The sequence below is a fragment of the Muscardinus avellanarius genome (genome assembly GCF_963383645.1).
Source record: "Muscardinus avellanarius genome assembly, chromosome: 3".
Classification (NCBI taxonomy): domain Eukaryota; kingdom Metazoa; phylum Chordata; class Mammalia; order Rodentia; family Gliridae; genus Muscardinus; species Muscardinus avellanarius.
Genome location: NC_137788.1, coordinates 44,752,739 through 44,779,497, shown reverse-complemented (window position 1 = coordinate 44,779,497; position 26,759 = coordinate 44,752,739). Strand labels below are relative to the sequence as shown.

General features: G+C 39.7%; 1 protein-coding gene across 3 annotated transcripts in view; it reads left to right on the top strand.

Moving 5' to 3' along the window:
- The window catches only part of TUT4 (terminal uridylyl transferase 4), a gene marked incomplete at both ends in the record, with an annotated part of 99,374 nt that extends 74,064 nt beyond the window's left edge, over positions 1-25,310 (top strand). The window contains 10 exons of one of the 3 annotated variants that reach the window (XM_080693013.1): positions 3,056-3,133; positions 3,275-3,452; positions 4,470-4,517; positions 4,605-4,687; positions 7,881-7,996; positions 9,770-9,978; positions 12,694-12,794; positions 19,174-19,621; positions 23,517-23,675; positions 25,243-25,310. In XM_080693013.1, the coding sequence (XP_080549139.1) occupies positions 3,056-3,133; positions 3,275-3,452; positions 4,470-4,517; positions 4,605-4,687; positions 7,881-7,996; positions 9,770-9,978; positions 12,694-12,794; positions 19,174-19,621; positions 23,517-23,675; positions 25,243-25,310 (1,488 nt within the window). Of the gene's footprint in view, positions 1-3,055; positions 3,134-3,274; positions 3,453-4,469; positions 4,518-4,604; positions 4,688-7,880; positions 7,997-9,754; positions 9,979-12,693; positions 12,795-19,173; positions 19,622-23,516; positions 23,676-25,242 lie in introns of all 3 variants that reach the window. The other 2 variants (XM_080693012.1, XM_080693011.1) reach the window with 2 other exon arrangements.
- Between the last annotated feature and the right edge of the window lie 1,449 nt (positions 25,311-26,759).

The following is a 26,759-nucleotide window of genomic DNA, read 5'->3' as shown; positions in this document are numbered from 1 at the left end:
ATTTAGTTCTTGTTTGATTTTGTTCCTCAGAATTTGTTTTCCTCATGTAGCTCTTGTACCTAGTTTGTTAGATTTATATATATAGGCATTTAATATTGAGTTCAAATGTAAATTAAAACTGAATTTTCAATTTCAGTTTTCATTTCCACTTTAACCTTTGTTTTCATATAGAAGAGTAATTGAATTTTATATGTGTACCTGTATCCTGTACCTCTGCTTTAATTATTTTTTAGCTTCTAGAATTATTTCATTGATTTTTTCAGTCCCTCCCTCCCTTCCTCCTTCCTTCCTGGGATTGACCCAGGGGTACTCTACCTTGGAGCAACACCTCCAGCCCTTTTTAGTTTTTGTTTTGAAACAGGGTCTTGCTATGTTGCTCAGGCTGTCCTTGATTCTGCAGACATCCTATTTTAGCCTCCCAAGTACTGGGATTATAGTTGTACTATCACACCAGGCTTCAGATTTTCTACATAAATGATTATATCATAAGTGACTAAAGAGTTTTATTTCTTCCTCTCCAAATCTCTTTACCTTTTATTTCCTTTTCTTGTATTATCTAGGACTTTACATATACTGAAAAGGAGTGGCCAGAGGGCACACCCTTGCCTAGTACCTGATTTTATTTGGAAAGCTTATAGTTGTTCACCATTGAGTCTGATGCTAGCAGTAGATTTTTTGTAGACTTTTTTTTTTTTTTATCAAACTGAGGAAATCCCCCCTCTATTCCTAGTTCATCAACAGTTTTTAAATTTAATTTTAATTTTTTTTTTTTTTTTTTTTTTGAGAAAGAGTCTTACTATGTTGTCTGCAATGACCTTGAACTCAATCCTGGGCTTAAGTGATTCTCCCACTCCAGCCTCCCAAGTGCTGGGCATACAAGACTGTGTCACCCAGCCTAACTTTTTTTTTTTTTAAATCATGAATGATTATTGGATTTTTTTCAAATGCTTTTTGTGCATCTGTTGATATGATCATATAACTTCTTAAGTCTGTTAATGTGATGGGTATAAATTGAAGCTGAACCAGCCTTACATACTTGGGATAAATTTCAGTTAGTCTTGGTGTATAAGTTTATATATTCTTAGACTTCATATGCTAATATTTTGTTGAGGGTTTTGCATCTTTGCTCGTGAGACATTTTCTTAGTCTTTTTTTTTTCTTTTTGTAATATTTTTCTCTAGTTTTGGTTTTAGGGTGTTGCTGGCCTCATAGAATGAGTTAGGAAATATTCCTTCTGCCATATAAAAAATTCTCCTTATAGAGAATTGGTGTAAGCTGGGCGCAATGGCACACACTTGTAATCCCAGCATTTGGGAGGCTGAGACCAGAGGATTGCGGTTCAAGGACAGCCTCAGCTACTTAGTGAGGCCCTTTGAGACTCAGTGAGACCCATTTTCAAAATAAAGAATAAAAAATAGGCCTGGAGGTGTAGCTCAGGGATAGAATGCCCCTGGGTTCCATCCCCAGTACCGTAAAATAAATAAATAAATAAGTAGTTAAAAATAGAGAATTGGTATAATTCCTAATGCTTTCTCTTTTGGAATGTTATTAAATATTGATTCAATTTCTTTAATAGATACAGGCATATTTAAACTATTATTTTGTGTGTGTGAATTTTGGTAAATTTTGTCCTTTAAGGAATTGGTTCGTTTCATCTATGCTATCAAATTTGTGGGTTCATAATATAGCTTTATTATTTTAATGCTCATGAGGTATAATGATGTCTCCTCTTTCATTTCCGATGCTAATAATATGTCTCTTATTTTTTTTTAGCCTGTCTTAATTTTTAATTTTAGTTTTGTGGTACTGGGGGTTGAATCCAGTGGCATTCTGCCTCTGAGCTACATCCCCAGCCCTATTGGATGGATTTTATTCTTTAGAATAGTATTTCTTTTCATCTTCCTTCTTTCCTATGATACAGAATTATTATTCATAATTAATAATAAAGAAGTATAATCATTTGTTTGTTTTGCAGTACTGGGAATTAAAATCTGGGCACAGATGCTAAGTCAAGTGTTTTACTACTGAGCTACATCCCCAGCCCAAGATTCATAATTTTTGTGAAGCTATCAAGGAAAGTAACTTAATTTTTCATTGAACAAAACCAGGGTCTAAGTGCTTTTTTCAAAAAGCCTTATCTGGCTGGTTATAGTGGCACACACTTGTAATCCCAGCATTTGGGAGGCTGAGACAGGAGGATTATGGTTGGAGGACAGCCTCAGCTACTACTTAGTAAGATTCTGTTTTAAAATAAAGAATTAAAAATAGGGCTGGGGGTGTAGCTTGGAGGTAGAATACCCCTGGGTTCCATACCCAGTTCCGGGGGAGGGGGAAAGCCTTACTGAGCCCAGTGTTGTGGCCCTCTTGTAATACCAGCATTTGGGAGACTGAGACAGGAGGATCACAGTTTGTGGGCAGCCTCAGCTACTTAGGCCCTTGGCAACTCAGGGAGACACTCTTTAAAAAAAAAAAAAAAAAGAATAAAAAATAGGGCTAGGGGTGTAGCTTGGAGGTAAAATATGCCTGGGTTCTATCCTCAGTACCATAAATAAATAAATAAATAAATAAATAAATAAATAAATAAATAAATAAATAAATAAATAAATAAGTTTTAAAAGGCTTATCTGAAGTAGCTAACTTATAAAGGAACCAGGCCTCAAAACAAATAGATATGTTGATTTCTTTTGGGAGCATAGTCAGTCCATATTACTATTGTGTATTTCTACATCTATAATTCTTTAATGAAACTGCTCTTTTATTTTCTTTGATTTTGCTTCATTAATCTTGGGTTGTATGAATAATGACAGGACAAATAGTTAACATAAAATAAAGTCAAATTATCATTTGAAGAGTTTGATACTGTTAAATATCTTTTCTCAGCTTTGCTTTCACAACTATAATTAATTAATTATTTGACATCAAATTTTACCATCTTCGTTTGTTCCCTTTTGAGGATAAATTATTCCAAAGGTAAATTATAAAATGATATGGGAGGTTCTAGGCCTTTGGGTTAGATAACTCAAAGATTAATGATAATATTCATTTTTTTATGCAGATCTTTGATGGAAAACAAATTCCACAGAGAATGGTTGATGGATGGAATGCATTTTTCTTTGATAAAACTGAAGAACTGGTAATTTTTTAGTCTTTATTTTATAGATTGCTCACTGATATATATACATGTTAGAATTTGCATAACTTAACATTACTTGGTTTTACAGTCTATGTTTTGGATAATATAGATGCTTCTGTCTCCTGTTTTTCTAATATGTAGAAAAAGCGTTTACCTTCCCTTGGAAAGAACACAGAATCACTAGGAGAGCTTTGGTTAGGACTGCTTCGCTTCTATACTGAAGAGTTTGATTTCAAGGAATATGTAATTAGTATTCGTCAGAAAAAGCTGTTGACAACTTTTGAAAAACAGTGGACATCTAAATGCATTGCAATTGAAGGTAATCATTTATGTTGATAATAATTCAAGAACAAAACAAAAATTTGGCCAAAAATCGGAGGGAAAACTGAACCACATTAGGATTTTAAAGATTCTTTCACTTGATGTTTTATCAGTTTCCATCCTTCATTTATTTATTTATTTATTTATTTATTTATTTATTTATTTATTATTGTTTATTTGGTTTTTGCAGTACCAGGGATGGAACCGAGGGGCATTCTACCTCCGAGCTACCTCCGAGCTACACCCCAGTCCTGTTTTTTATTCTTTATTTTGAAACGGGCTCACCAAGTTGCAAAGGATCCCACAAAGTAGTAGCTGAGGTCATCCTCGAACTGTGATCCTCCTGCCTCAGCCTCCCAAATGCTGGGATTACAAGCATACACCACATTCCGGCTCAGTTTCCATCCTTTAGTGTGTGTGTGTGTGTGTGTGTGTGTGTGTGTGTGTGTGTGTGTGTGTAACTAGAGATTGAACCCCAGGTGTGTGTGTGTGTGTGTGTGTGTGTGTGTGTGTGTGTGTGTGTGTGTGTGACTAGAGATTGAACCCCAGGGGCATTCTACCTCTGAGCTACACCACAGTCCTTTTTTATTTTTTATTTTGAAACATAAGTTGCTGAGACTGGTCTTAAATTTGTGATCCTCCTGTCTCAGCCACACAAGTACTGGGATTATAGGCATGTGCCACCATGCCCAGCTTATTATTTTTTATTTTTTTTTTGCGGGTGTGGGGATGGAGCCCAGAGGCATTTGACCTCTGAGCTATACCCCCTGCCCAATTTTTTATTCTTTATTTTGAAACAGGGTCTCACTGAGTTGCAGAGGACCTCACTAAGTAGCTGAGGCTGTCCACGAACCACGATCCTCCAGTCTCCGCCTCCCAAATGCTGGGATTATAAGCATGTGCCACCACACCCAGCTTAATAAATAATTTTAAAACAATAATTTGCTGGATTGGATAGTCTGAGAATATTTTTTGTGGTGGATATAAGTCTTAATTAAAAATATTTCTTTTCTAGACCCTTTTGACTTGAATCATAACCTTGGTGCTGGAGTTTCCAGAAAAAGTAAGTTTTAAATATAGAGGTTACTTGTTTTTAAAGCTCTGACACATTAATGTCTGGCTATTTATTATTTTCTTCTTTCTTCACTAGTGACCAATTTCATCATGAAGGCATTTATAAATGGAAGGAAACTTTTTGGTACACCTTTTTATCCACTCATAGGCAGAGAAGCTGTAAGTTTATGTTATTTGAATCTTTTCCTTTTTTTATTTTTTAGCCCAAGAAACCGAATCCTGTTTCCAGGTTGTTATTAGGAATGGAGAAGGAAATGGTCACAGCTCCCTCTGTTTTTCTTTCTATAGTTCATAATGAGATATATATTTATTAAGTTTAATTTATTTGCTTAATATACTTGTTAAATTCTGTCACTTCCACTAAACTGTAAGCTCCATGAGAACAGGATTCATTTCTGTAAGGTTCACCTTTATGTGTCCAGTGCCTGTTGTAGTGTTAGGCACATAGTATATACCAAACAAGCATTTACTGAGTATTTGAATGAGACTAGTCAAGATTCAGGATAGTTGAATTTTAAATTTGATGTTTTGTTCACTACTCTTCCATCTGTAGAAATCTTGATGAAAATATGCTCAGAGAAGACAAGACCATAGGAATACTTTATTATTTGCTATGGTATATGATCTAATTTTCATGTAACCTCAGTATACTGAAGTAGATGTCATGGAACTAAGAAGTTTTCTTTTGCCTCAACTGAGTCGTGTAATGTACATTCCTCTTGGTTTCACTCTGTTTTTGTTTGCCTTCTATTGGTTAGGAGACTATAGGAGGTTTCAGTTTCAAAGCAAGAGACTTGTAAGAAAAAAAAATCTTGAGAGAGAAAAACCTACCCCTACTAGTAGTCAGTTCTCTCTCCTTAATCAAGCTATAGATTTACTTTTTGTCTTTATAAGTTTTTTTGTTCTGGGCATTTCTTATAGCAGAGTCATATAATTATATACATATAGTATAGACTATATGTTATATAGTCTTTTGGAACTGGCTTTTTTCCGCTTAGTGTTTTTTTTTTTTTTTTTTTTTTTTTTTTTTTGGTGGTGGTGGTACTGAGGGTGGAACCCAGGGCCTTTTCTACCTCTGGGCTATACTCTCAGACCTATTTTATACTTTATTTGGAAACAGGGTCTCACTATGTTGTTGAGAGCCTCACTAAGTAGCTGAGGCTGGCTTCGAACCTGTGTGATCCTCCTGTCTCAGCCTCCCAAGTGCTGTGCCACCACCCCCGGCTTAGTGTAATATTTTAAAGGTTCGTTCATATTGTGATATATCAATATTTCATTGCTTTCTATGGCTGAATATTCCACTGTATAATTACCACTTTTGTGTGTGTGTCTGTGTGTGTGGGGGGGTACTGGGGTTCCTGGAAACCCGTCTACCTCCGGGCTACACTCCCAGACCTATTTCATACTTTTATTTGGAAACAGGGTCTCTTAAGGCAGCGAGGCTGGCTTCGAACCTGCAATCCTCCTGTCTCCGCCTCCCAAGCACATGGATTACAAGCATGTGCCACTACGCCCGGCTTAATTACCACTTTTTATCTATTCACTAATTGTAATCATTTGGAATACTTTTGCTTTTTGGCTACTGGGAATAATTCTGTTGTGAATATTTGGGAACCAATTTCTTGTAATAAATGTTTTTGTTTTCCTTGGTATACATCTAACAGTGAAATTACTGTATCATTTTGATGAATTTATGTTTTAAGTTTCTGAGGAACTGTGAACTGTCTTCTAAATGGCTGTGCTATTTTACATTCCTACCAGTAGTGTGTATGCATTCCAGTTTTTGACACCCTTACCAGTATTGTTACCCATTGTGTGTGTGTGTGTGTGTGTGTGTGTGTGTGTGTGTGTGTGTTACTGAGCATGGAACCCAGGGTTATTCTACCTCTGAGCTACACTCCCAGCCCTATTTTTTATTCTCTATTTTGAAACTGGGTCTCACTGAGTTGCAAAGGACCTCACTAAGTAGCTGAGGCTGTCTGCGATCCTCCTGTCTCAGCCTCCCAAATGCTGGGATTACAAGTGTGTGCCGCCATGCTTGGCTTTGTTACCTTTTTTTTTTTTTAATGCAAATTATTATAATAGCAATTCTATCGAATGTATCTACTATTTTTATTCCTGGTTTTAGATAGATTTTCAGATAGATAGGTAGATAGGTTCTCTTGCTTTCCAGACATATGGGTATTGGCAGGGCAAACTAGAATTTGTAACAGTGCAAAACTGAGCACTGAGAAGGATGAGTAAAGTGCTAATACAAAGCAAAAGTGAGCCAGTTTCTAAGACTTAGAAAAATTATTTGCTGCTTAACTCTCTGCCATTTCCTTAGGTATACTTCACTTTCTATAATAAATGATGTATGTTCCTTTCTGGGTATTGTGATGCATGCCTGTAATCACAGGACTTGGGAAGTTGAGACAGTAGGATCACAGGTTTGAGGCCAACCTGGGCAACTTATCAAGATCTTGTTTCACACACACAAAAAAACAACCAGCAAAAAAAACCCTAAACAAATAGACTTGGGTGTAGCTCAGTGATAGTGGAACCCTGAGTTCAGTGCCCAGTACTCTATACCCACATTTTATATATTCTTTAAAGGTTGTTTTCAACTCTAGTGGAAATAATCGAGAAAATTGTTGTATTTTTATAAAGCTCCTTTGCACAGAGGATAATTTCTTACAAGAAGTAACCTACTGTAGCAGAAAGCAAGAACATTATAGTCAGATTAGATATAGCTCTAGATTCTTTATCTAAGTTTCTTTTTTCTCTGCATTTCTTTCTTCTTTCTTTTTTTACTGTGAACAAATGGCTTGAACTCTCTGAGGTACAATTTCTACCTCTATAAAATGAGGATGAAGCTGGGCATGGTGGCGCACGCTTGTAATCCCAGCATTTGGGAGGCTGAGACCAGAGGATCGCGGTTCGCGGACAGCCTCAGCTACTTAGTGAGGTCCTCTGCAACTTAGTGAGACCCTGTTTCAAAAAAATAAAGAATAAAAAAATAGGGCAGGGGGTGTAACTCGGAGGTCAAATGCCCCTGGGTTCCATCCCCAAACCTGCAAAAAAAAAAAAAAAAAAAAAGAGGATGAAAATAGTTTCTACTTTATTGAGATGTCCTCATTCATTCCTAGCATCTCTGTATAGTATAATGTGTATGTAAAGTGTTTAGTACTAATAACAATTGTGATGCTGATGATTCTGAATCTTATTTTCATTTATGGTTTCAACTTGAATGAAATATTTGTTGATCTTTATTTCATTTTTTAAACCACTTTTTTATCTTGATTTTATTTTCATTTGGATCCAAAAGTTTTATCATGATTTTTTTTCTGATAAAATTGTATTTTCCTCCTAGGAGTACTTCTTTGATTCTAGAGTCCTAACAGATGGAGAACTGGCTCCTAATGATCGATGTTGTCGTGTGTGTGGGAAAATAGGCCACTACATGAAAGACTGCCCTAAAAGGAAAAGGTTGGCAAATGTTTATGTATCAGTATTGAACAGGGAAGATAAATGTGAGTCCCACTTGTAATTATAGTTGTGTTCAGAATTATTTTAGAACAGCTGGGCGTGGTGGCGCACGCTTGTAATCCCAGCATTGGGGAGGCTGAGACCTGGATGATCCCGGTTCGCAGACAGCCTCAGCTACTTAGTGAGGTCCTCCACAACTCAGTGAGACCCGGTTTCAAAATAAAGAATAAAAAATAGGGTAGGGGTGTAGTTCGGAGGTCAAATGCCCCTGGATTCCATCCCCAGACCTGCAAAAAAAAAAAAAAAAAGATTTTAGATAAGAAAGTTCTTTAAATTGGACCTTAGGTAGACGTGGTGGTGCACAGTTGTAATCCTAGTACTTGGGAGGCTGAGACAGGAGGATCACAGGTTTGCAGCCAGCCTCAGCTACTTTGTGAGGCCCTCTGCAACTTAGTGACACCCTGTTTCAAAATAAAGAATATAAAATAGGGCCAGGGGTGTAGCTCAGAGGTAGAATGCCCCTGGGTTCAATCCTTAGTACTGGGTGTGGGGGAAGGACCTTAGGGGAATGTGCATATGAGTATAATTTTGTAATAGGGAGATTTGTGGTAGAATGTTGTCTTACAGCATTCATTTGTTCATTAATTCATTTTTTTTAAATTGGAGAAACATTTATTGACACTTATTATGTGTTGGGAATTTTGTCAGGAGCCAAGATTTAAAAAAAAAGATTAGAAGCCCGGCGTGGTGGCACATGCTTGTAATTTACCCAGCGCTTAGGAAGCTGAGACAGGAGGATTGCACAGGTTCCAAGCCAACCTTACCTACTCACCCTCACTTAGTGAGACCCTGTTGCCAAATAAAGTATAAAATAGGTCTGAGAGTATAACCCAGAGCTAGAAAAGCCCCTGGGTTCTACCCTCAGTAACACACACACACACACACACACACACACACACACACACACACTGATTAATACATAGCATTCTTGCTGAGGACCTCACAGTCATGGAAATTAGTCATTAAAATATAGTTAACTGAATATTTGAGACATATGCTATGAAATATGTATCATTGCATATAAGTTGAAGAATATACAGTCTATATACCATCTTAAAACATATTTTATGTCCAAGGTTCTACATGTTATATTGAGTAGGTCAGAAAAATCCCTTCTTTCATCAAGTTTGGTCTAATACAAAAATTTGGAGCTGGGTGTGGTGGCTCACACTTGTAATCCCAGCATTCGGGAGGCTGAGACCTGGAGGATCGCGGTTCACGGACAGCCTCAGCTACTTAGTGAGGCCTTCTGCAACTCAGTGAGACCCGGTTTCAAAATAAAGAATAAATAGGGCAGGGGGTGTAGCTCGGAGGTCAAATGCCCCTGGGTTCCATCCCCAGACCCGCAAAAAAAAAAATTGGAAATTTTTAGGCATTGCAAACTTCTACTTTTCATCACTGTTAGTTTACTGACTACTAAATTTAGACCAGATACATATTCTCTAAGCCGCAATTTTTTCTTTGAAGTAGAAATAATATATATTCATCTCTAAAAATTCTTAGAGACATAAAATTAGACAGTAAAAAATGTAAATATTGTAAAACTATTAGAATACTCAATTTCCACCATATGAGTAGATATGTTATTAATGTGAGTTTCCTTGTCTTCAAAAATGCTGCATGAAATGCTGCTTATAGTTTAGATTGTTCTGTGACTCACTAGTTTACAAGTCCCTAGCCCCACATTATTGGTATCAGCAGTTTACTGTTTAGACTAAAGAAGAAAGACAGCGAAGAAGAAAAGGAAGGGAACGAAGAAGAGAAAGACTCCCGAGATCTTCTTGACCCCCGAGATCTTCACGATACTCGAGACTTTAGAGACCCCAGAGACCTCAGATGTTTTATATGTGGAGATGCAGGACATGTTCGAAGGGAGTGTCCAGAGGTCAAGCTGGCCCGTCAGAGGAATAGCAGTGTGGCAGGTAAGTAGAAAGGCCCAGAATAGTTTGTGCTGGAATTAAAGTCTTGTGTGTGTGTGTGTGTGTGTGTGTGTGTGTGTGTGTGTGTGTGTGTGTGTGTGTTGTGTGTGTGGTACTGGGGATGGAAATGGAAACCAGGGACATTATACCTCTGAGCTACACCCCCAGGCCTATTTTTTAGTCTTTTAATTTTTAATTTTTTTTGTAGGTCTGGGGATGAAACCCAGGGGCATTTGACCTCTGAGCTACACCCCCTCCCCTATATTTTATTCTTTATTTTGAAACAGGGTCTCACTAAGTTACACAGGGCCTCACTAAGTAGCTGAGGATGATTGCGAGCCATGATACTCCTGTCTCCGCCTCCCGAATGCTGGGATTACAAGCATGCAACACCACGCCCAGCGAAAAGTCATATATCTTAATGTCATACTAAGGACCTTAATTCCTCTCTAGTCTAAAACCTAGTTGTATGATTTGGGACCTTATAATGGGAATATATATAGTTATATTTATACTCATATAAATATATTCATGCATATGATATATATATATATATATATATATATATATATACATACATACATACATACATACATACATATATATGATTAAGGTCTCTGCAGTCCTATTCAGCTGACTTCTAAGTATTTTTTGGATTTGAGACAGACCCTTTGTTTCTCACAGTCAATTTAGCATTCTTTACAAGATTTCCCCCCCAATATGTAGAAAGTATATTCTTCCCACTGCTCTTGTGAGTGAGGGATACTGATTCCTGTTATGTTTCACAAGGAATTTTAAGAATTTGATAGTACTAAATGAGAGTTCATTAAAAGGAAAAAGTACTGTTTGTGTTAGCTTTTCATCCCTGTGATAATACCTGAGAAAAACAACTTAAAGGAAGAAAGCTTTATTTTGTTTTATGATTTCCAATGTTTCAGTTCATTGTTAGCCAGCTCCATCACTTTGGGCCTGAAGTGAGCGGAACATGATGGTAGAAAGGCTGCTCAGCTCATGATAGGAAGCAGAGAGATAGCAAGGGGCCAGGAATGAGAGAGAGTCCCCAAGGACATTCCTCCAGCCATAACCAGCCTGACTACAGTTTCCACCACCTTCCAGTAGTTCATTTTATCAGTATATTACTCTACTGATGAGGTTAGAACTCATCATTCAATCACTTTCCAAGAGCCTCACCTCTAAACCTTGCTCCATTGGAGACCAAGCCTTCAAAACATGAGACTTTGCATGCTTGTAAGCTTGTAATCCCAGCATTTGGGAGGTGGCGATTGGAAGGTCAAGGTTCTTGGACAGCCTCAAGTACTTAATGAGGCCCTCTGCAACTTAGTGAGACCCTGCTTTAAAATAAAAATACAAAATAGGGCAGAGGCAGAGGGTGTGGATAGGAGGTCAAATGCCCCTGGGTTCCATCCCCAGTACCACAAAAATTAAAATAAATTAAATTAAAAGACTAAAATATAGGGCTGGAGTATAGCTCAGAGGTACAGTGCCCCGGAATTCCATCCTAAGTACCGCAAAAAAAAAAAAAAAAAAAAAAAAAAGTCTTTGGGGAATATTCCAGATCCCAACTGTAACACTGTATTTTTTAATATGTTATTATTTTTTGCAGTGCTAGGGATTGAATCCATAGCCTTGTGCATGCTAGGCAAGCTCTCTACCATTGAACTGTACTCCATCCCCTCCAGAGTATTTTAGAAATTGTTATTTCTGTTTATTCACATTCTTATTATAAACAGTACTACCTTAAACAAATACATTGTGTGTGTTTGTGTGGTACTGGAGATTGAACCCAGGGCCTTCTACCTCCAAGCTGCACCCCAGCCCTTTTTGTTTTGAAACAGGGTCTTGCTATATTGCTGAGACTTGCTATGCTGCTGAAGCTGTCCTTGAACCTGTGATCTTCCTGTCTTAGCCTCCTATAATCTCAAGTACTGGAATTACAGGCATGCACCATCATGGCCTGCTATCTTTTTTAAAGAAGCAGGAAGACAGAATTTGTTCTTATTTTTACAACTGGTATATTTTTTGATGTTTGGGATAAAACCCAGGATTTCATGTATGCTAAGCATGTACTCCACCACTGAGCCGTATCCTCAGCCTGTAATGTACTTTTTAAATAGATCTGGGGTAGCCGGGCGTGGTGGCGCACGCTTGTAATCCCAGCGCTTGGGAGGCTGAGACAGGAGGATCGCGCTGGTTCGGAGCCAGCCTCGCTGGCTTAAGAGACCCTGTTTCCACATAAAGTTAAAAAATAGGTCTGGGAGTGTAGCCCGTGGGAGTGTAGCCTGGAGGTAGAAGGGCTTCCAGGAACCCCAGTACCACCAAAAATAAATAAATAAATAAAATAAATAAATAAATAGATCTGGGGCTGGAGATGCAGCTCGGTGATTATTTGCTTAAAATACATGAAGCCCTGGATTTGATCACCAAGACCACAGTCCCACCGTACCCCCACCTACCAACCTGCCCCCTCCAAAAAACTCCACAAAATTAGAAAAAAGGGTTATTGATCTGCAAGATTAAAAAATTAATTTAATTAGTTATTTTAAGTTTTTCATTGATATAGTCATAGTTTAAACATCTAAGTTTATAAAATTTCAGAGATATTTGAGACTGTTTTGCATAAGAAGTGACTTTTATTGATCAACACTTCTCTTCTACTTCCTTTATTTTTTTCATATTCTTTGTGATGTCTTCTCTTAGCAGCCCAGCTGGTTCGCAACCTTGTAAATGCCCAACAGGTGGCCGGTTCAGCTCAGCAACAGGGTGATCAGTCTATAAGGACTAGACAGTCCTCAGAATGTGTAAGTACTCTGCCTGCAAATGAGTTAGATAGCATTATCTCTTGTAAGTGATAGGGGTTTCTCATTCTAGTAGATACAATCTTGGAGATTACACAGTGGTTTGTAGAAGTTTCTTTGATATCCATAAAATAGAATGAGCATTACTTGGGGCGTAATATATATCTGGGTTTCTATCAATAGGCAAGCTATTTAATTTACATGAGTCTGCTTTCTCATTTTTAAAATAAAATAAGGTAGATTAAAATATAATAATGACTTTGAGGTTACAAGGTTTACCTAGTGGAAAAATATCAACTCCATTAATGAAAGTAGACATCAGTATTGAAACAAACTGCTTTTGATATGGGGTCTTGGTAAATTGCTGAAGCTGGCCTCCCAACTTGCAATCCTCCTGTCTTAGATTCCCAAGTACTAGAATTAACAGGCATGGACATCACTCCTGACTCAGTGTAAAAGGAGAAGGCATGGTGGTGCATGCTTATACTCCCAGCATTTGGGAGGCGGAGACAGGAGGTTCGTGGTTCATAGACAGCCTCAGGTATTTAGTGAGGCCCTTTGCAACTCAGTGAGACCCTGTTTCAAAATAAATAATAAAAAATAGAACTGGGGGTGTCGCTTGGAGGTAGAATGCACCTGGGTTTCATCTCCAGTACTGCAAAAAAAGAAGGGAGAGGGAACAAGTATTAATGTTTTTTTTGTTTGGTTTTGGTTTTGGTGGTACTGGGGGTGGAACCCAGGGGCTTTCTACCTCTGGGCTATACTCCCAGACCTATTTTATATTTTATTTGGAAACAGGGTCTCACTAAGTTGCTGAGAGCTTCATTGGCTTCGAACCTGAGGCGATCAGCCTCCCAAGCACAGAAATTACAAGTGTTCACCACCACGCCCGGCACAAGTATTAATGTTAAAAAAAATTTTAAGCCGGGCGTGGTGGTGCATGCTTGTAATCCCCGTGCTTGGGAGGCTGAAACAGGAGGATCATGCAGGTTCAAAGCCAGCCTCTGCTGGCTTAAGAGACCCTGTTTCCAAATAAAAAATATAAAATAGGTCTGGGAGTGTAGCCCGGAGGTAAAAGGCCCCTGAGTTCCATCCCCAGTACCACCAAAAAAGGGGGAAAAAAATATACCATGATAATGTATTGGTCTGCTTTTAAAAACAGATTAGTTGATCTACTAGATTAAATGAAAAACTAGTCATCTATTTACTATTACTTTTTTTTTTTTTTTTTTTTTTTTTTGCGGGTCTGGGGATGGACCCCAAGGGCATTCGACCTCTGAGCTACACCCCCTGCCCTATTTTTATTCTTTATTTTGAAACCGGGTCTCACTGAGTTGCAGAGGGCCTCACTAAGTAGCTGATGCTGTCCGCGAACTGCGATCCTCCTATCTCAGCCAGATGCTGGGATTACAAGCATGGACCCCATGCCCAGCTATGTACAATTACTTTTAAATCTAAGAGTATGATCTTTAGTTAACAGCTTATAATTTGCTAAACCATTAATTTAGATTTTACCCTATTCTTAGTTGTCCATGTATACATACTCATTATGTTTTAAAATATCTAGCCAGGTGGCTGGGCATGGTGGCACAGGCTTGCTAAGACCAGAAGATCACGGTTCGAGGACAGCCTCAGCTACTTAGTGAGGCCCTCCACAACTTAGTGAGAACCTGTTTCAAAATAAAGAATAAAAAATAGGGCAGGGGGTGTAGCTTAGGGGTTGAATGTCCCTGGATTCCATCCCCAGACCCGCAAAAAAAAAAAAAAGAAAAGAAAAATTCTAGCCAGGTATAGTGGTGCATACCAATAATCCCAGTACTTGAGAGGCTGAGGAAAAGGAGAATTGTAGGTTCAAGGCCAGCATCAGAAATGTAGTGACACAGTCAGCAATTTAGCAAGGCTCTATTTCAAAATTAAATAAACAAAAAGGTCTAAGGACTTAGCTTAGAGGTAGACTGCCCTTGGATTCAATCTCTAGCACCAAAAATTAAAAATAAAAATCCAGATCTATTAGGAGTCTAGTGCTCATAAGACAATATGTAGGTGGTAATTTGTTTGCATGAAATCTTTATGTGCTGGCTTAAGAGACCCTGTTTCCAAATAAAATATAAAAATAGGTCTGGGAGTGAGTGTATCCTGGAGGTAGAAGGGTTCCATCCCAACTATCACCAAAAAAAAAAACAAAAAAACTTCATGTCTCTTTTGACATATGTATATCTAGTGACATATCTTGTAAAAGACCAGAGTATCAAATTAAAATCTAGACTCAAGCCGGGCATGGATGCTCATGCTTGTAATCCCAGCATTTGGGAGGCTGAGACAGGAGGATCGCAGTTCGCGGACAGCCTAAGCTACCTAGTGAGGCCCTCCGCAATTTAGTGAGACCCGGTTTCAAAATAAAGAATAAAAAATTGGGCAGGGGCGTGAGGCAAGACTGGTGCTGGGGCCTCCGAGGCCGGGATCAGAGCCTGCTGAGGGGTTAGGCCGGTGCTGGGGCCAGCGGCCAGCATCGGAGCCTTCCGTGAGGCAAGGCCGCTATTGAGGCCTCCGAGGCAGGGATCGGAGCCTGCCGAGGGGTCAGGCCAGTGCTGGGGCCTCCAAGGCTGGGATTGGAGCCTGCCGTGAGGCAAGGCCGGTGCTGGGGCCTCCGAGGCCGGGATCGGAGCCTGCCATGAGGCAAGGCCAGTGTTGGGGCCTTCAAGGCCGGGATCAGAGCCTGCTGAGGGGTTAGGCTGGTGCCAGGGCCAGCGGCCGGCATCAGAGCCTTCTGTGAGGCAAGGCCTGTGCTGGGGCCTCCGAGGCCGGGATCGGAGCCTGCCGAGGGGTGTGGCCGGTGCCAGACCCAGCGTGGCCAGGATCGGAGCCTGCCGTGAGGCAAGGCCGGTGCTGGGGCCTCCGAGGCTGGGATCAGAGCCTGCTGAGGGGTTAGGCAGGTGTCGGGGCCAGCGGCCAGTATCGGAGTCTTCCGTGAGGCAAGGCCGCTATTGAGGCCTCTGAGGCCGGGGTCGGAGCCTGCTGAGGGGTTAGGCTGGTGCTGGAGCTAGCGAGGCCAGCATCGGAGCCTGCCGTGAGACAAGGCTGGTGCTGGAGCCTCCGAGGCCGGGATCGGAACCTGCCTAGGGGTTAGGCCGGTGCCAGGACCAGCGGCCTACATTGGAGCCTGCCGCGAAGCAAGGCCGGTGCCGGGCCTCCGAGGCCGAGATTGGAGTCTGCCGAGGGGTTAGGCCAGTGCCGGGGCCAGCGGCCAGCATCGGAGCCTTCCGTGAAGCAAGGCCTCTACTGAGGCCTCTGAGGCCTGGATAGGAGCCTGCCGAGGGGTTAGGCCAATGCCGGGGCCATGGGCTAGCATTGGAGCCTGCCGTGAGGAAGGCCGGTGCTGGGGCCTCTGAGGCCGGGATCGGAGCCAGCTAAGGGCTTAGGCCAGTGTCAGGGCCAGCGAGACCAGAATTGGGGCCTCCCATGAAGCAAGGCCGCTGCTTGAGCCTGCAAGGTTTGGATCAGTCCACCGGGTAGCCAGGCTACAACTGGGGCCATCAAGAGTGGGATCGGTACTTGCAACACGGCATGCACAGAGAAATATCGCAGAAAATTAAAACCAGATGCTTTCCCTAATCAGCAATAACTAGGAGGAAAGGGGCAACAGGAAGTGGTTGAGCTATAGAAAGGGCCCTATAGTGAATCAATTAAGGTGACCAATCAGAGGGTATGGAATAGGGGAGGATGGAGCCTCTTTAAAAAGCAGGAGGGCCGGGCGTGGTGGCGCACGCTTGTAATCCCCGCGCTTAGGAGGCAGAGACAGGAGGATCGCGCAGGTTCGAAGCCAGCTGCGCACTCGCGCTGGCTTAGGAGACCCTGTTTCCAAATAAAAATGTAAAAATAGGTCTGGGAGTGTAGTCTGGAGATAGAAGGGCTTCCAGGAACCCCAGTACCACCAAAAAAAAAAAAAAAGCAGGAGGTACATAAACATATGTATCAAAGTTAATCACCAACAAGCATGGGATCGAGGGAGGGGGAGGGAATGGGATGGGGACTGGATGAGGGCTAATTGGATGATGTGTGCTTGTATATCCTCTCAAGTCTTATATTCCAATGTGATGTATGATTACAATGCACCAATAAAAATAAATTTAAAAAATAAAATAAAAACAAAACAAAACAAAATTGGGCAAGGGGTATAGCTCAGAGGTCAAATGCCCCTGGGTTCCATCCCCAAACCTGCAAAAGAATAAAAAAATAAATAAAAATCTAGACTCAAATTTTATAGTTACCTTGATGAATTTTTGCTCTAAAATTTTGCTCTAAATCTTTGTCGAAATCTATATTCACCTTGTACTTTTAAATTAATTATCCTATATTAATTGAATGATTACTGTAAACTTGATACTGTTTTAGACTTTCATTATTATCAAATGTAATGTTTTGAGTGGCTTTGAGAAGTGGTAGGTGCAAATAAAAAGGCTTGCGAGAATCCTTCGTTATCTTCCCCCTCTTTAGTTCTTCAGCCTCAAATGTGCCATTCCTCTGTACTTATACTCCAATAATATTAAAATGCTTTTCCATTCCAGTTACTTTTTTTTTTTTTTTTTTTTTGGTGGTAGGTACTGGGGTTCCTGGAAAACCTTCTACCTCTGGGCTACACTCCAGACCCATTTTTATATCTTTATTTGGAAGCAGGATCTCTTAAGCCAGAGAGGCTGGCATTGAACCAGGGTGATCCTCTTGTCTCCGCCTCCCAAGCGCGGGGATTACAAGCCTATGCCACCATGCCCGGCCATTCCAGTTACTTTACAAAGCCAGATGTGGTGGCACATGCCTGTTATCCCAGTGTTTGGGAGGCTGAGACAGCTGGATTGCAAGTTCTAGACCAGTCTCAGCAATCCAGTGAGACCCTGTTTTCAGAACAAAACAAAAAAAGAAAAAAAAAGATCTGGTGATACAGCTTGGAGGTAGAATGCCTCTGGGTTCAATCCCTAGTAAACAAACACACACACACACACACACACATACACACACACACACACACCATGAGTCTTTATGCCTATAAACCTTCAGACACGTTGCTATTCCCTCTGCCTGAAACACTCTTCCCTTCCCCTTATCTCTGCCTTTATCAGATTGGTTTGCACTTGAGTCTTAGATTAAAAGGTTACTTCCCCTGGGAAGCTTTCCTCATTCTCTACTTTCCTAAACTTTTTTTTCTTTTTCTTTTTCTTTTTTCTTTTGTTTTTCCTTTTTTTTTTTTTTTTTCCGCATCTGGGATGGAACACAAGGGCATTCGACCTCCGGGCTACATCCCCTCCCCTATTTTTTTTATTCTTTATTTTGAAACCGGGTCTCACTGAGTTGTAGAGGTCCTCACTAAGTAGCTGAGGCTGGCCTTGAACCTGTGATCATCCTGTCTCAGCCTCCAAGTACTAGGATTGCGAACCGCAATCCTCTGGTTTCAGCCTCCTGAATGCTGGGATTACAAGCGTGTGCCACCACGCCCAGCTATACATCCCTTTTTCTGAGCCCAGAGGCATTTTATCTCTCAGCTATATCCCTAGCCCTGTTTTATTTTTACTGTGCTGGGGGTTGGACCCAAGGGCATTCTACCTCTGAGCTACACCTCCAGCCCTATTTTACTTCTTATTTTGAAATAGGGTCTCACTAAGTTGCAGAATGCCTCACTAAGTAGCTGAGGCTGGTCTGGAACCTGCGACCCTCCTGTCAGCCTCCCAAGTACTGGAATTGCAAGCGTTCACCACCATGAATGGCTTTTATTTTTGCTTTGAAACAGGTTCTTTCTAGGTTGATGAGAATCTCACTACAGGTAGAACCTGTGATCCTCCTGTCTCAGCCTCCCAAGTACTGAGATTATAGGCATGTGCCACCATGCCTGGCATATATCATATATTTTATTTTATATTGTTGTAATCATTACACTTTAATGTGATTGCTTTTGGAATCTCTATCTGCACCTTGCTTTTCCCCTCATAAACTTTAAGCTCCATGTGGGCATGCACATTACTAATATGTTTTTAGTACTTAGAATAATGCCCAATATATAACTGACACTCAGTAAATGGACTGATGGGCTGAATGAAAGTGACTGTGAGTTATTTATATGTAAGTTTCTAGTTCATAAATGAAAATACATATGAAGGAATAATGTTTCTTTGGATAATAAAAAGACTTATTAGGTATGAGGGTTTGAGTACCTTGGGAAAATTTTACCTTTATGTAAAACTAAGTTTTATTATTATTTATTATTATACACATCAAATAGTTCTGTATAAATGTTCTAATGAAATAACTCTTAAATAAAATTTTATAACCTATACTTTTATTAATATTTTTATAAATTAATTTTAAAATGTGTCTCTTTATTTTTCCTCTGCAGTCTGATTCACCATCTTATTCTCCTCAACCCCAGCCATTTCCACAGAACTCTTCCCCATCAGCTGCTATTACCCAGCCTCCGTCCCAACCAGGATCTCAACCTAAGCTTGGCCCACCTCAGCAGGGAGCTCAGCCCCCTCATCAGGTCCAAATGCCCATGTATAACTTTCCCCAGTCCCCACCAGCTCAGTATTCTCCCATGCACAACATGGGATTATTGCCAATGCACCCCCTCCAGATCCCTACCCCATCCTGGCCAATCCATGGCCCAGTGATGCACTCTGCACCAGGCAGTGCCCCAAGCAATATTGGCCTGAATGATCCCAGCATCATCTTTGCACAGCCTGCTGCCAGACCAGTGGCAATCCCCACCTCCTCTCATGATGGACACTGGCCTCGTACTGTGGCACCAAATTCCATGGTGAACAACGGTGCAGTGGGGAGTTCGGGTAACTCTTTTCTTTATTTGTATCTGTCTGTAGAAAAGTTAGGTGACTAGTGTTATTAGTTAAACTGGGTAAGTACTGTAAATAAGGTGAGCATTATTTATGGAGATGCAGTATAGGATTAGATAAAGGCAAACAATGGGCTCGGAAGCTGGACGTGGTGGCACACACTTGTAATCCTAGTACTTGGGAGGCCGAGACAGGATGATTACAGGTTCAAGGCCAGCCTCAGCTACTTAGGCCATCTGCAACTTAGACCCTGTCATTTCAAGTCTCCCCGACACCTGCCACTAGTTGATCACTGTTTCAAAATAAACGAATTAACAAAATGTTTCTCAACACATGCCATATGGTCTCGTATTCCTAGTTGTTCAAGTGATTTATTTTCTGCCTGGAATTTCTTCTCCATTACCTTTGATGTCTACTCTCATACCACATTTTTTTGGGGGGGTTAACCTCAGTGGCATTCTACCTCCAAGCTACACTCCCAGCCCTATTTTTTAATTATTTATTTTGAAACAGAGTCTCTCTAAGTTGCAGAGGGCCTCACTAAGTAGCTGAGGCTGGCCACAAATCTGCAATCCTCCTGTCTCAGCCTCCCAAGTACTGGAATTACAAGCATGCTCTACCATGCCCAGCTCAAGAATTCTTTCTTGTCTTTAACTATTTATCTAGTAGCTAGTTTAGTGTCCAGTATGGTAGATACACTATCCATGTTATATATTATATAATAAAGTGTTTAGTAAATATTATTTGTATGAGTACACAACTTAATATTAAAGCTAAAGTTGCTACCATATTTATTTATTTATTTTGCAGTGCCAGTGATGGAACCCAAGGGCATTCTATCTCCGAGCTAAACCCTCAGCCCTATTTTTTTTTTTTTTTTTTTTTTTGGTAGTACTAGGGGTGGAATCCAGAGGCTTTCTACCTCCAGGCTATACTCCCAGACCTTTTTTTTAAATATATATATATATTTTATATGGAAACAGGGTCTCGCTAAGTTGCCGAAAACCTCACTTAGTAGCCGAGGCTGGCTTCGAGCCCATGCGATCCTCCTGTCTCAGCCTCCCAAGCATGGGGATTACAAGTGTGCGCCACCACGCCTGGCCTATTTTTTATTTTTTATTTTGAAACGGGGTCTCACTGAGTTGCAAAGGGCCTAAGTAGCTAAGGCTGTCAGCAAACCATGATCTTCCTGTCTCAGCCTTTCATATGCTGGGATTACAAGCGTGCGCCACCACACCTGGCTTGCTACTGTATTTAAAGAAGAATGGGATAAAATATGTTAAAATTATAATTATGGTTTTAGAGTAGAACATATGTGAATTTTTTTGAAGATTTAAAGAAGTTTATTAAAAAGATAGAAATACAGAAAATAGAAATACAGCCCCATGCCAAAATGGTATGGGGGGGGTGACTCGAAATGAATACACCCGAATTTTTAATTTTTGAAGCTATCTTTAGTGCAATTATATTGCTTGTACTATAAAAACATTTGGTCATGAAAAAAACAGTAAGGAGAATTAGAATATATCCTTTATGAGCCGGGCGTGGTGGCACATGCTTGTAATCCCAGCATTTGGGAGGTTGAGACTGGAGGATCGCTATTTGTAGACAGCCTCAGCTACTTAGTGAAGCTCTCCACAACTTAGTGAGACTCTGTTTCAAAATAAAGACTAAAATATAGGGCTGGGGGTGTAGCTTGGAGGTAGAATGCTCCTGGGTTCCACCCCTAGTACCGCAATAAATAAAAAAAAATAAGTAAATAAATAAATTATATATATTTTTTATTTTATTTATTTTATTTTTTTTTGCAGTATTGAGAATGGAACCCAGGTGCATTCTACCTCCAAGCTACACCCACCAGCCCTATTTTTTAGTCTTTATTTTGTTTTTTTGTTTGTTTGTTTGTTTTTTGGGGGTTTTTTTTTGGTGGTACTGGGGTTCCTGGAAGCCCTTCTACCTCTGGGCTACACTCCCAGACCTATTTTTACATCTTTATTTGGAAACAGGGTCTCCTAAGCCAGCGTGCACGGCTGGCTTCGAACCTGCGCGATCCTCCTGTCTCTGCCTCCCAAGCGCGGGGATTACAAGCATGCGCCACCACGCCCGGCTTAGTCTTTATTTTGAAACAGAGTCTCACTGAGTTGCAAAGGGCCTCACTAAGTAGCTGAGGCCATTGGAGAACTGTGATCCTCCTGTCTCAGCCTCCCAAATTCTGGAATTACAAGCGTGCGCCACCACGCCTGGCTTAAAATATATCCTTTAAAATACCCTTTTATTCTAAAACATCGTTTCTCAATTGATCATGACTTAATTTGCACACCCAGTCTCATTTATTTTATAAACCCTGAGTCCTTCAGTTTTAGCCCTTAGTCGTAATATGGCTTTATGATTTTATAGTGGACCAGCTGTTTTGTCTTTCTGGTTAACTCCCAAGAAGACTGATTTTATAAGAAGACCATTAATATGAGTTTTAGGGTTTTATTGCTCCCTACTCTTTCCTATTTCATTTCTCCTAATTTGAGTTTCTGCTAGGAATTTTCATGAATTCATACAGCATCTTTCAGTTATTTACTACCACATTATGACTTTGAGTGAGAAAAGCCACCAGAAATTATCTAGAAGATTCAGTTGGTTCTACAAGTTAATAAAAATGACCATGCCGGGCATGGTGGCGCACACTTGTAATCCCTGCGCTTGAGAGGCTGAGACAGGAGGATCGCACAGGTTCGAAGCCAGCCTCAGCTACTTAGTGAGGCTCTCAGCAACTTAGTGAGACCGTTTCCAGATTAAATATAAAAAAAATAGGTCTGGGAGTATAGCCCAGAGGTAGAAACCCAGAGGTGGAACCCAGAGTTAGAAAGCCTCTGGGTTCCACCCCAGTACCACCAAAAAAAAAAATGACCTAAAGATTTATCTTAGAGGGAAATATATTTTTATACTCTCAACCTATAGGTCAGAACCTTGTGTAAGACACTTTATAATCTCATTTAATCCTCATTTCAACCTGAGGTTCAAAATGAATGGAACCTTAGTTATTTTTAGAACTATGATTTGAATTTAGACCTATTTGGCTCCCAAGTTCTAACATTCTAAGTCCAGGTTCTCAACTATTACTCAGGCTTCTAACAGGACTTCCTTACAGACCCAAGATAAAATTGATAAAATTGGTGGTACGCCCTTGTAGTTCCAATACTTGGGGGTCTGCAATAGGAGGATCGCAGGTTCAAGACCAGCCTCAACAACTTAGTGAGACTCTCATCAACCTAGCAAGACCTTTTTTCAAAGCAAAAATAAACAAACAAAAAGGAATGACTAGGGGTATAGCTCAGAGGTAGAATGTCCCTAAGTTCAGCCTTTATTACCACAATGAATAAATAAATAATTCTAGGATAGTTGGCATTATCTTAAAGATAAAATATAAGTTTCTTAGCATGACCCATTAAGGTTCTTTGAAATGTGTATCTCCACCTGCTGTTCAGTTTTTAATCCTGTCACTTTTTAGTTTCTGTACTGCTGTATCGCTGTTTGTTGTGTAGCTCCCAAACTTATAGTGCTTTCCTGTTTTCAGGCTTTTCTACATGCTTTTCTTTCTCTCTGAAATGCCTTCTCCTGTCTCATTTTGTCTAACTTGTTCTTTCCTCTTTAAAACTTTGCCTAGTCATTTTAAGAAAACCTTTTTTGACCATTAAAGGCCAGGTTATTCCCCTCTTCAGAACACCTTTTGCTTGCTTGTCATAGCAATGATATATTGTTGACTATTTCTTGTATGTCTCTCTTATGAATGCTGTGAGCAAATAACATTGATTCTTAGCCTCTTTTTGGTATATGGATTTGGTTTAGTTTATATGTATGCTTTAAGATATGTTTTTCTTTTCTATTTGAAATGCAGAGCCAGGCTTTCGAGGACTAAATCCTCCAATTCCTTGGGAACATGCACCACGTCCCCATTTCCCCCTTGTCCCAGCTTCGTGGCCTTATGGTTTGCATCAAAACTTCGTGCATCAGGGAAATGCAAGATTTCAGCAGAACAAACCTTTCTATACACAAGGTAACATAGCTTACAAATTGGTTAACAGGCTGGGTGGGTTTTATTCTGAAACAGGGAGATTCAGTGAAGGCTAGGGTCTAGGAATGAATTCGTGCATTTAGTAAACATTTATTATGGGAGAACATAATATGTTAAGACTCTACTAGGTGTTTGTTGCTTGAGCAGGAATAAATAAAAATACCCATACTTAATGTACATTTTATGAGGAAAGCCTCAACATGTAAAATTGAAAAGAAGTTTAGAGGAATGAGTTACCATTGCCCTAACAGAGAGAGCAAGATTTGCAGATATTACCTCACACAATATTTTGACATTTGAACTAGATCTTGAAATTGATATATTTGATAATTCTTAAAAATTGAATATTTTAAAATTATTTTGGTGGTACTGGGCTTCCTGGAAATCCTTCTACCTCCGGGCTACACTCTCAGACCTATTTTATACTTTCTTATTTGGAAACAAGGTCTCTTAAGCCAGCGCGGCTGGCTTTGAACCTGCGCGATCCTCCTTTCTCTGCCTCCCAAGCACGGGAATTACAAGTGTGCGCCACCACGCCCAGCTAAAAATTGAATTATTTTTAACCTCAAGATTAGAGGGAAGAGTGTTCTTAGTTGAGGGAATAATATGTACAAAGTCACTGACTTTTGCCTGACCTAATGAGGAAGAAGAAAGTAAGACTTAGGGATAGAAGTACTTGAGACCGTTATATAAATGATAAGGCTAGAGGGGATGGGCCAAAATCATATTATGAAAGAGTTTGGCCTTGATTTAGTAAGAAATAGAGATTCGATAGAAGTTATTCAGTCAAATAGAGAGAGACATGGCCAGCTTTGTTTAGTAGAAGTAGGATGTGAATGACATTAGCATTTATTACATTCTGCTGGTGCTATAGTAGTGCCAATATTGGCTTTGACATAGCAACAAATATTATAAACTAAATATTTCTAAGAGCTTATATAATTGACTTGCCTCAAATGTAGACATGTTCTAGGAGGTAATGCCAAAGTCTGACCTTCAGCTCTTGTTTAACCTGGGAGTTCAGAACATGGAAATCAGAATGTGTGTGTATATATATATATATATATATATTTTTTTTTTTTTTTTTTTAATGTAAGGAATTTTGAGAAATTATAGGCACATAACTCAGGAAATGTTGACTGAATTAAATGATAAATTTAAGGGGAAGTCCCTAATAAAAGTCTCAGACTTGATATATTTAAGCCTTCTTAAATGATATTATGTATTGCTCTGAGGTGCTTCTGTATTGCAGAATGGCAGAACCTTGACCATGGTTGGGTTGTTCTTTTGAGCAAAGATCTAATGTGGAGGAAAATTTCAGTTATAGAAGCCCTTAGGTTTTTCTGTTTCATCTCTTTTCCTTTCTTTCACATACCTATATTTGCTTCCTCTTTTCTTTCATATCCTTCCCTCAAATATTTAGTCATGCTTCGTCTCCTATTTTATAACTAGAAAAAAAAAAGAGAACTAATTATAAGTTAACTCTTAAGAGATTGTCAGATACATAGGCACAAGCCTTTCAGTTTCCTGTCTGTGTTGTATCCAACAGACAGATGTGCCACCCGTCGGTGTAGAGAGCGTTGTCCCCACCCACCGAGAGGAAACGTGTCGGAGTAATGCGAGTCCATTTTCTTTCAGCTGGTCTACCGATGCACAGCAACCAGCCATTCCTGCTGTCTCAAGGGTATCCGTACCTCAATGTCAGTTACATTCAGCAGAAAAAGTGACATTTAATGGAAAACAAAACAAATCAGGTCCTGGTTTAAAATTTTAACACGTTTAGATAGCTTATTTAAATTCTAAGACTGTTTTTAAACACTGTATTATTTGTATATAAATATGAACTATAGTTTTTACTAGTATCACTAAATTGAGTGATACAAATTTCATCTATTTTATTACCCTATTTTTAAGGGAATTTTATGTTTTGTTTAACCTTGACGAATTGTATAAAGAGAGAATTTAAAATATTACATTCTTTATTTTCTATTAGCTGTATTCATACGTTGGTTGCTTCAGACTTTATATATATACATATATATATATTGTTCTTAAGAATTAGAAGAGGATTTCATGTGTTTTAAATTTGTCACTTCTATTCTTTACAGAACCTTGTAGTGCCAAAAACTTTTTAAAAGGTAAAAAAATAAAATAAAAATACAACATGAAGATTCTAAATTTTTTCTTTTACACACTTGTATATCAAACATATTCAATCTTGAACTGAAAGTTGCTTTTGTCTGTGTTTGAAGTTCTATTTTAAGTTAATAAATCTTTTTGACAAGAGTCAAATTTGGTTAATTCATCTGGTTTAGATATTGGAAATATAACAAAGTAAAAGCTTATTTTACTTTTAGTGAATATTCTAAATCAGACTTAGTTTTAGATTTTCGGGGATCTTTCCTTGCCCTTTATTTTACTGGATTTTTACAACCTCTTGGAAGTTGACAGATGAGGTACCATCTCTACATTATCATTGAAAATGTAAACGAAGAGAGCCGGGCATGGTGGCACACACTTGTAATCCCAGCATTCTGGAGGCTGAGACAGGAGGATCACGGTTCGAGGACAACCTCAGCTACTTAGTGAGGCTCTTTACAACTCAGTGAGACCCTGTTTGAAAATTTAAAAAAAGCCAGGCGTGGTGGCACACGCTTGTAATCCCCCACACTTGGGAGGCGGAGACAGGAGAATCACACAGGTTCGAAGCCAGCTGCGCTGGCGTAAGAGACCCTGTTTCAAAAATATAAAATAGGTCTGGGAGTGTAGCCCGGAGGTAGAAGGGCTTCCAGGAACCCCAGTACAACCACCAAAAAAAAAAAAAAAAAAAAAAAAAAGTAGGGCTGAGGGTGTAGCTCGGAGGTAGAATGCCCCTGAGTTCCATTCCCAGTACCAAAAAAATAAAAAAAATGAAAGAAAGAAAAAAAAAAGAAAATGAAACTGAAGAGAGCCGGGCGTGGCAGTGCATGCTCGTAATCCCAGCATTTGGGAGGCAGAGATCAGAGGATTGTGTGGTTCACAGACAGCTTCAGCTACTTAATGAGGCCCTCCACAACTTAGTGAGAC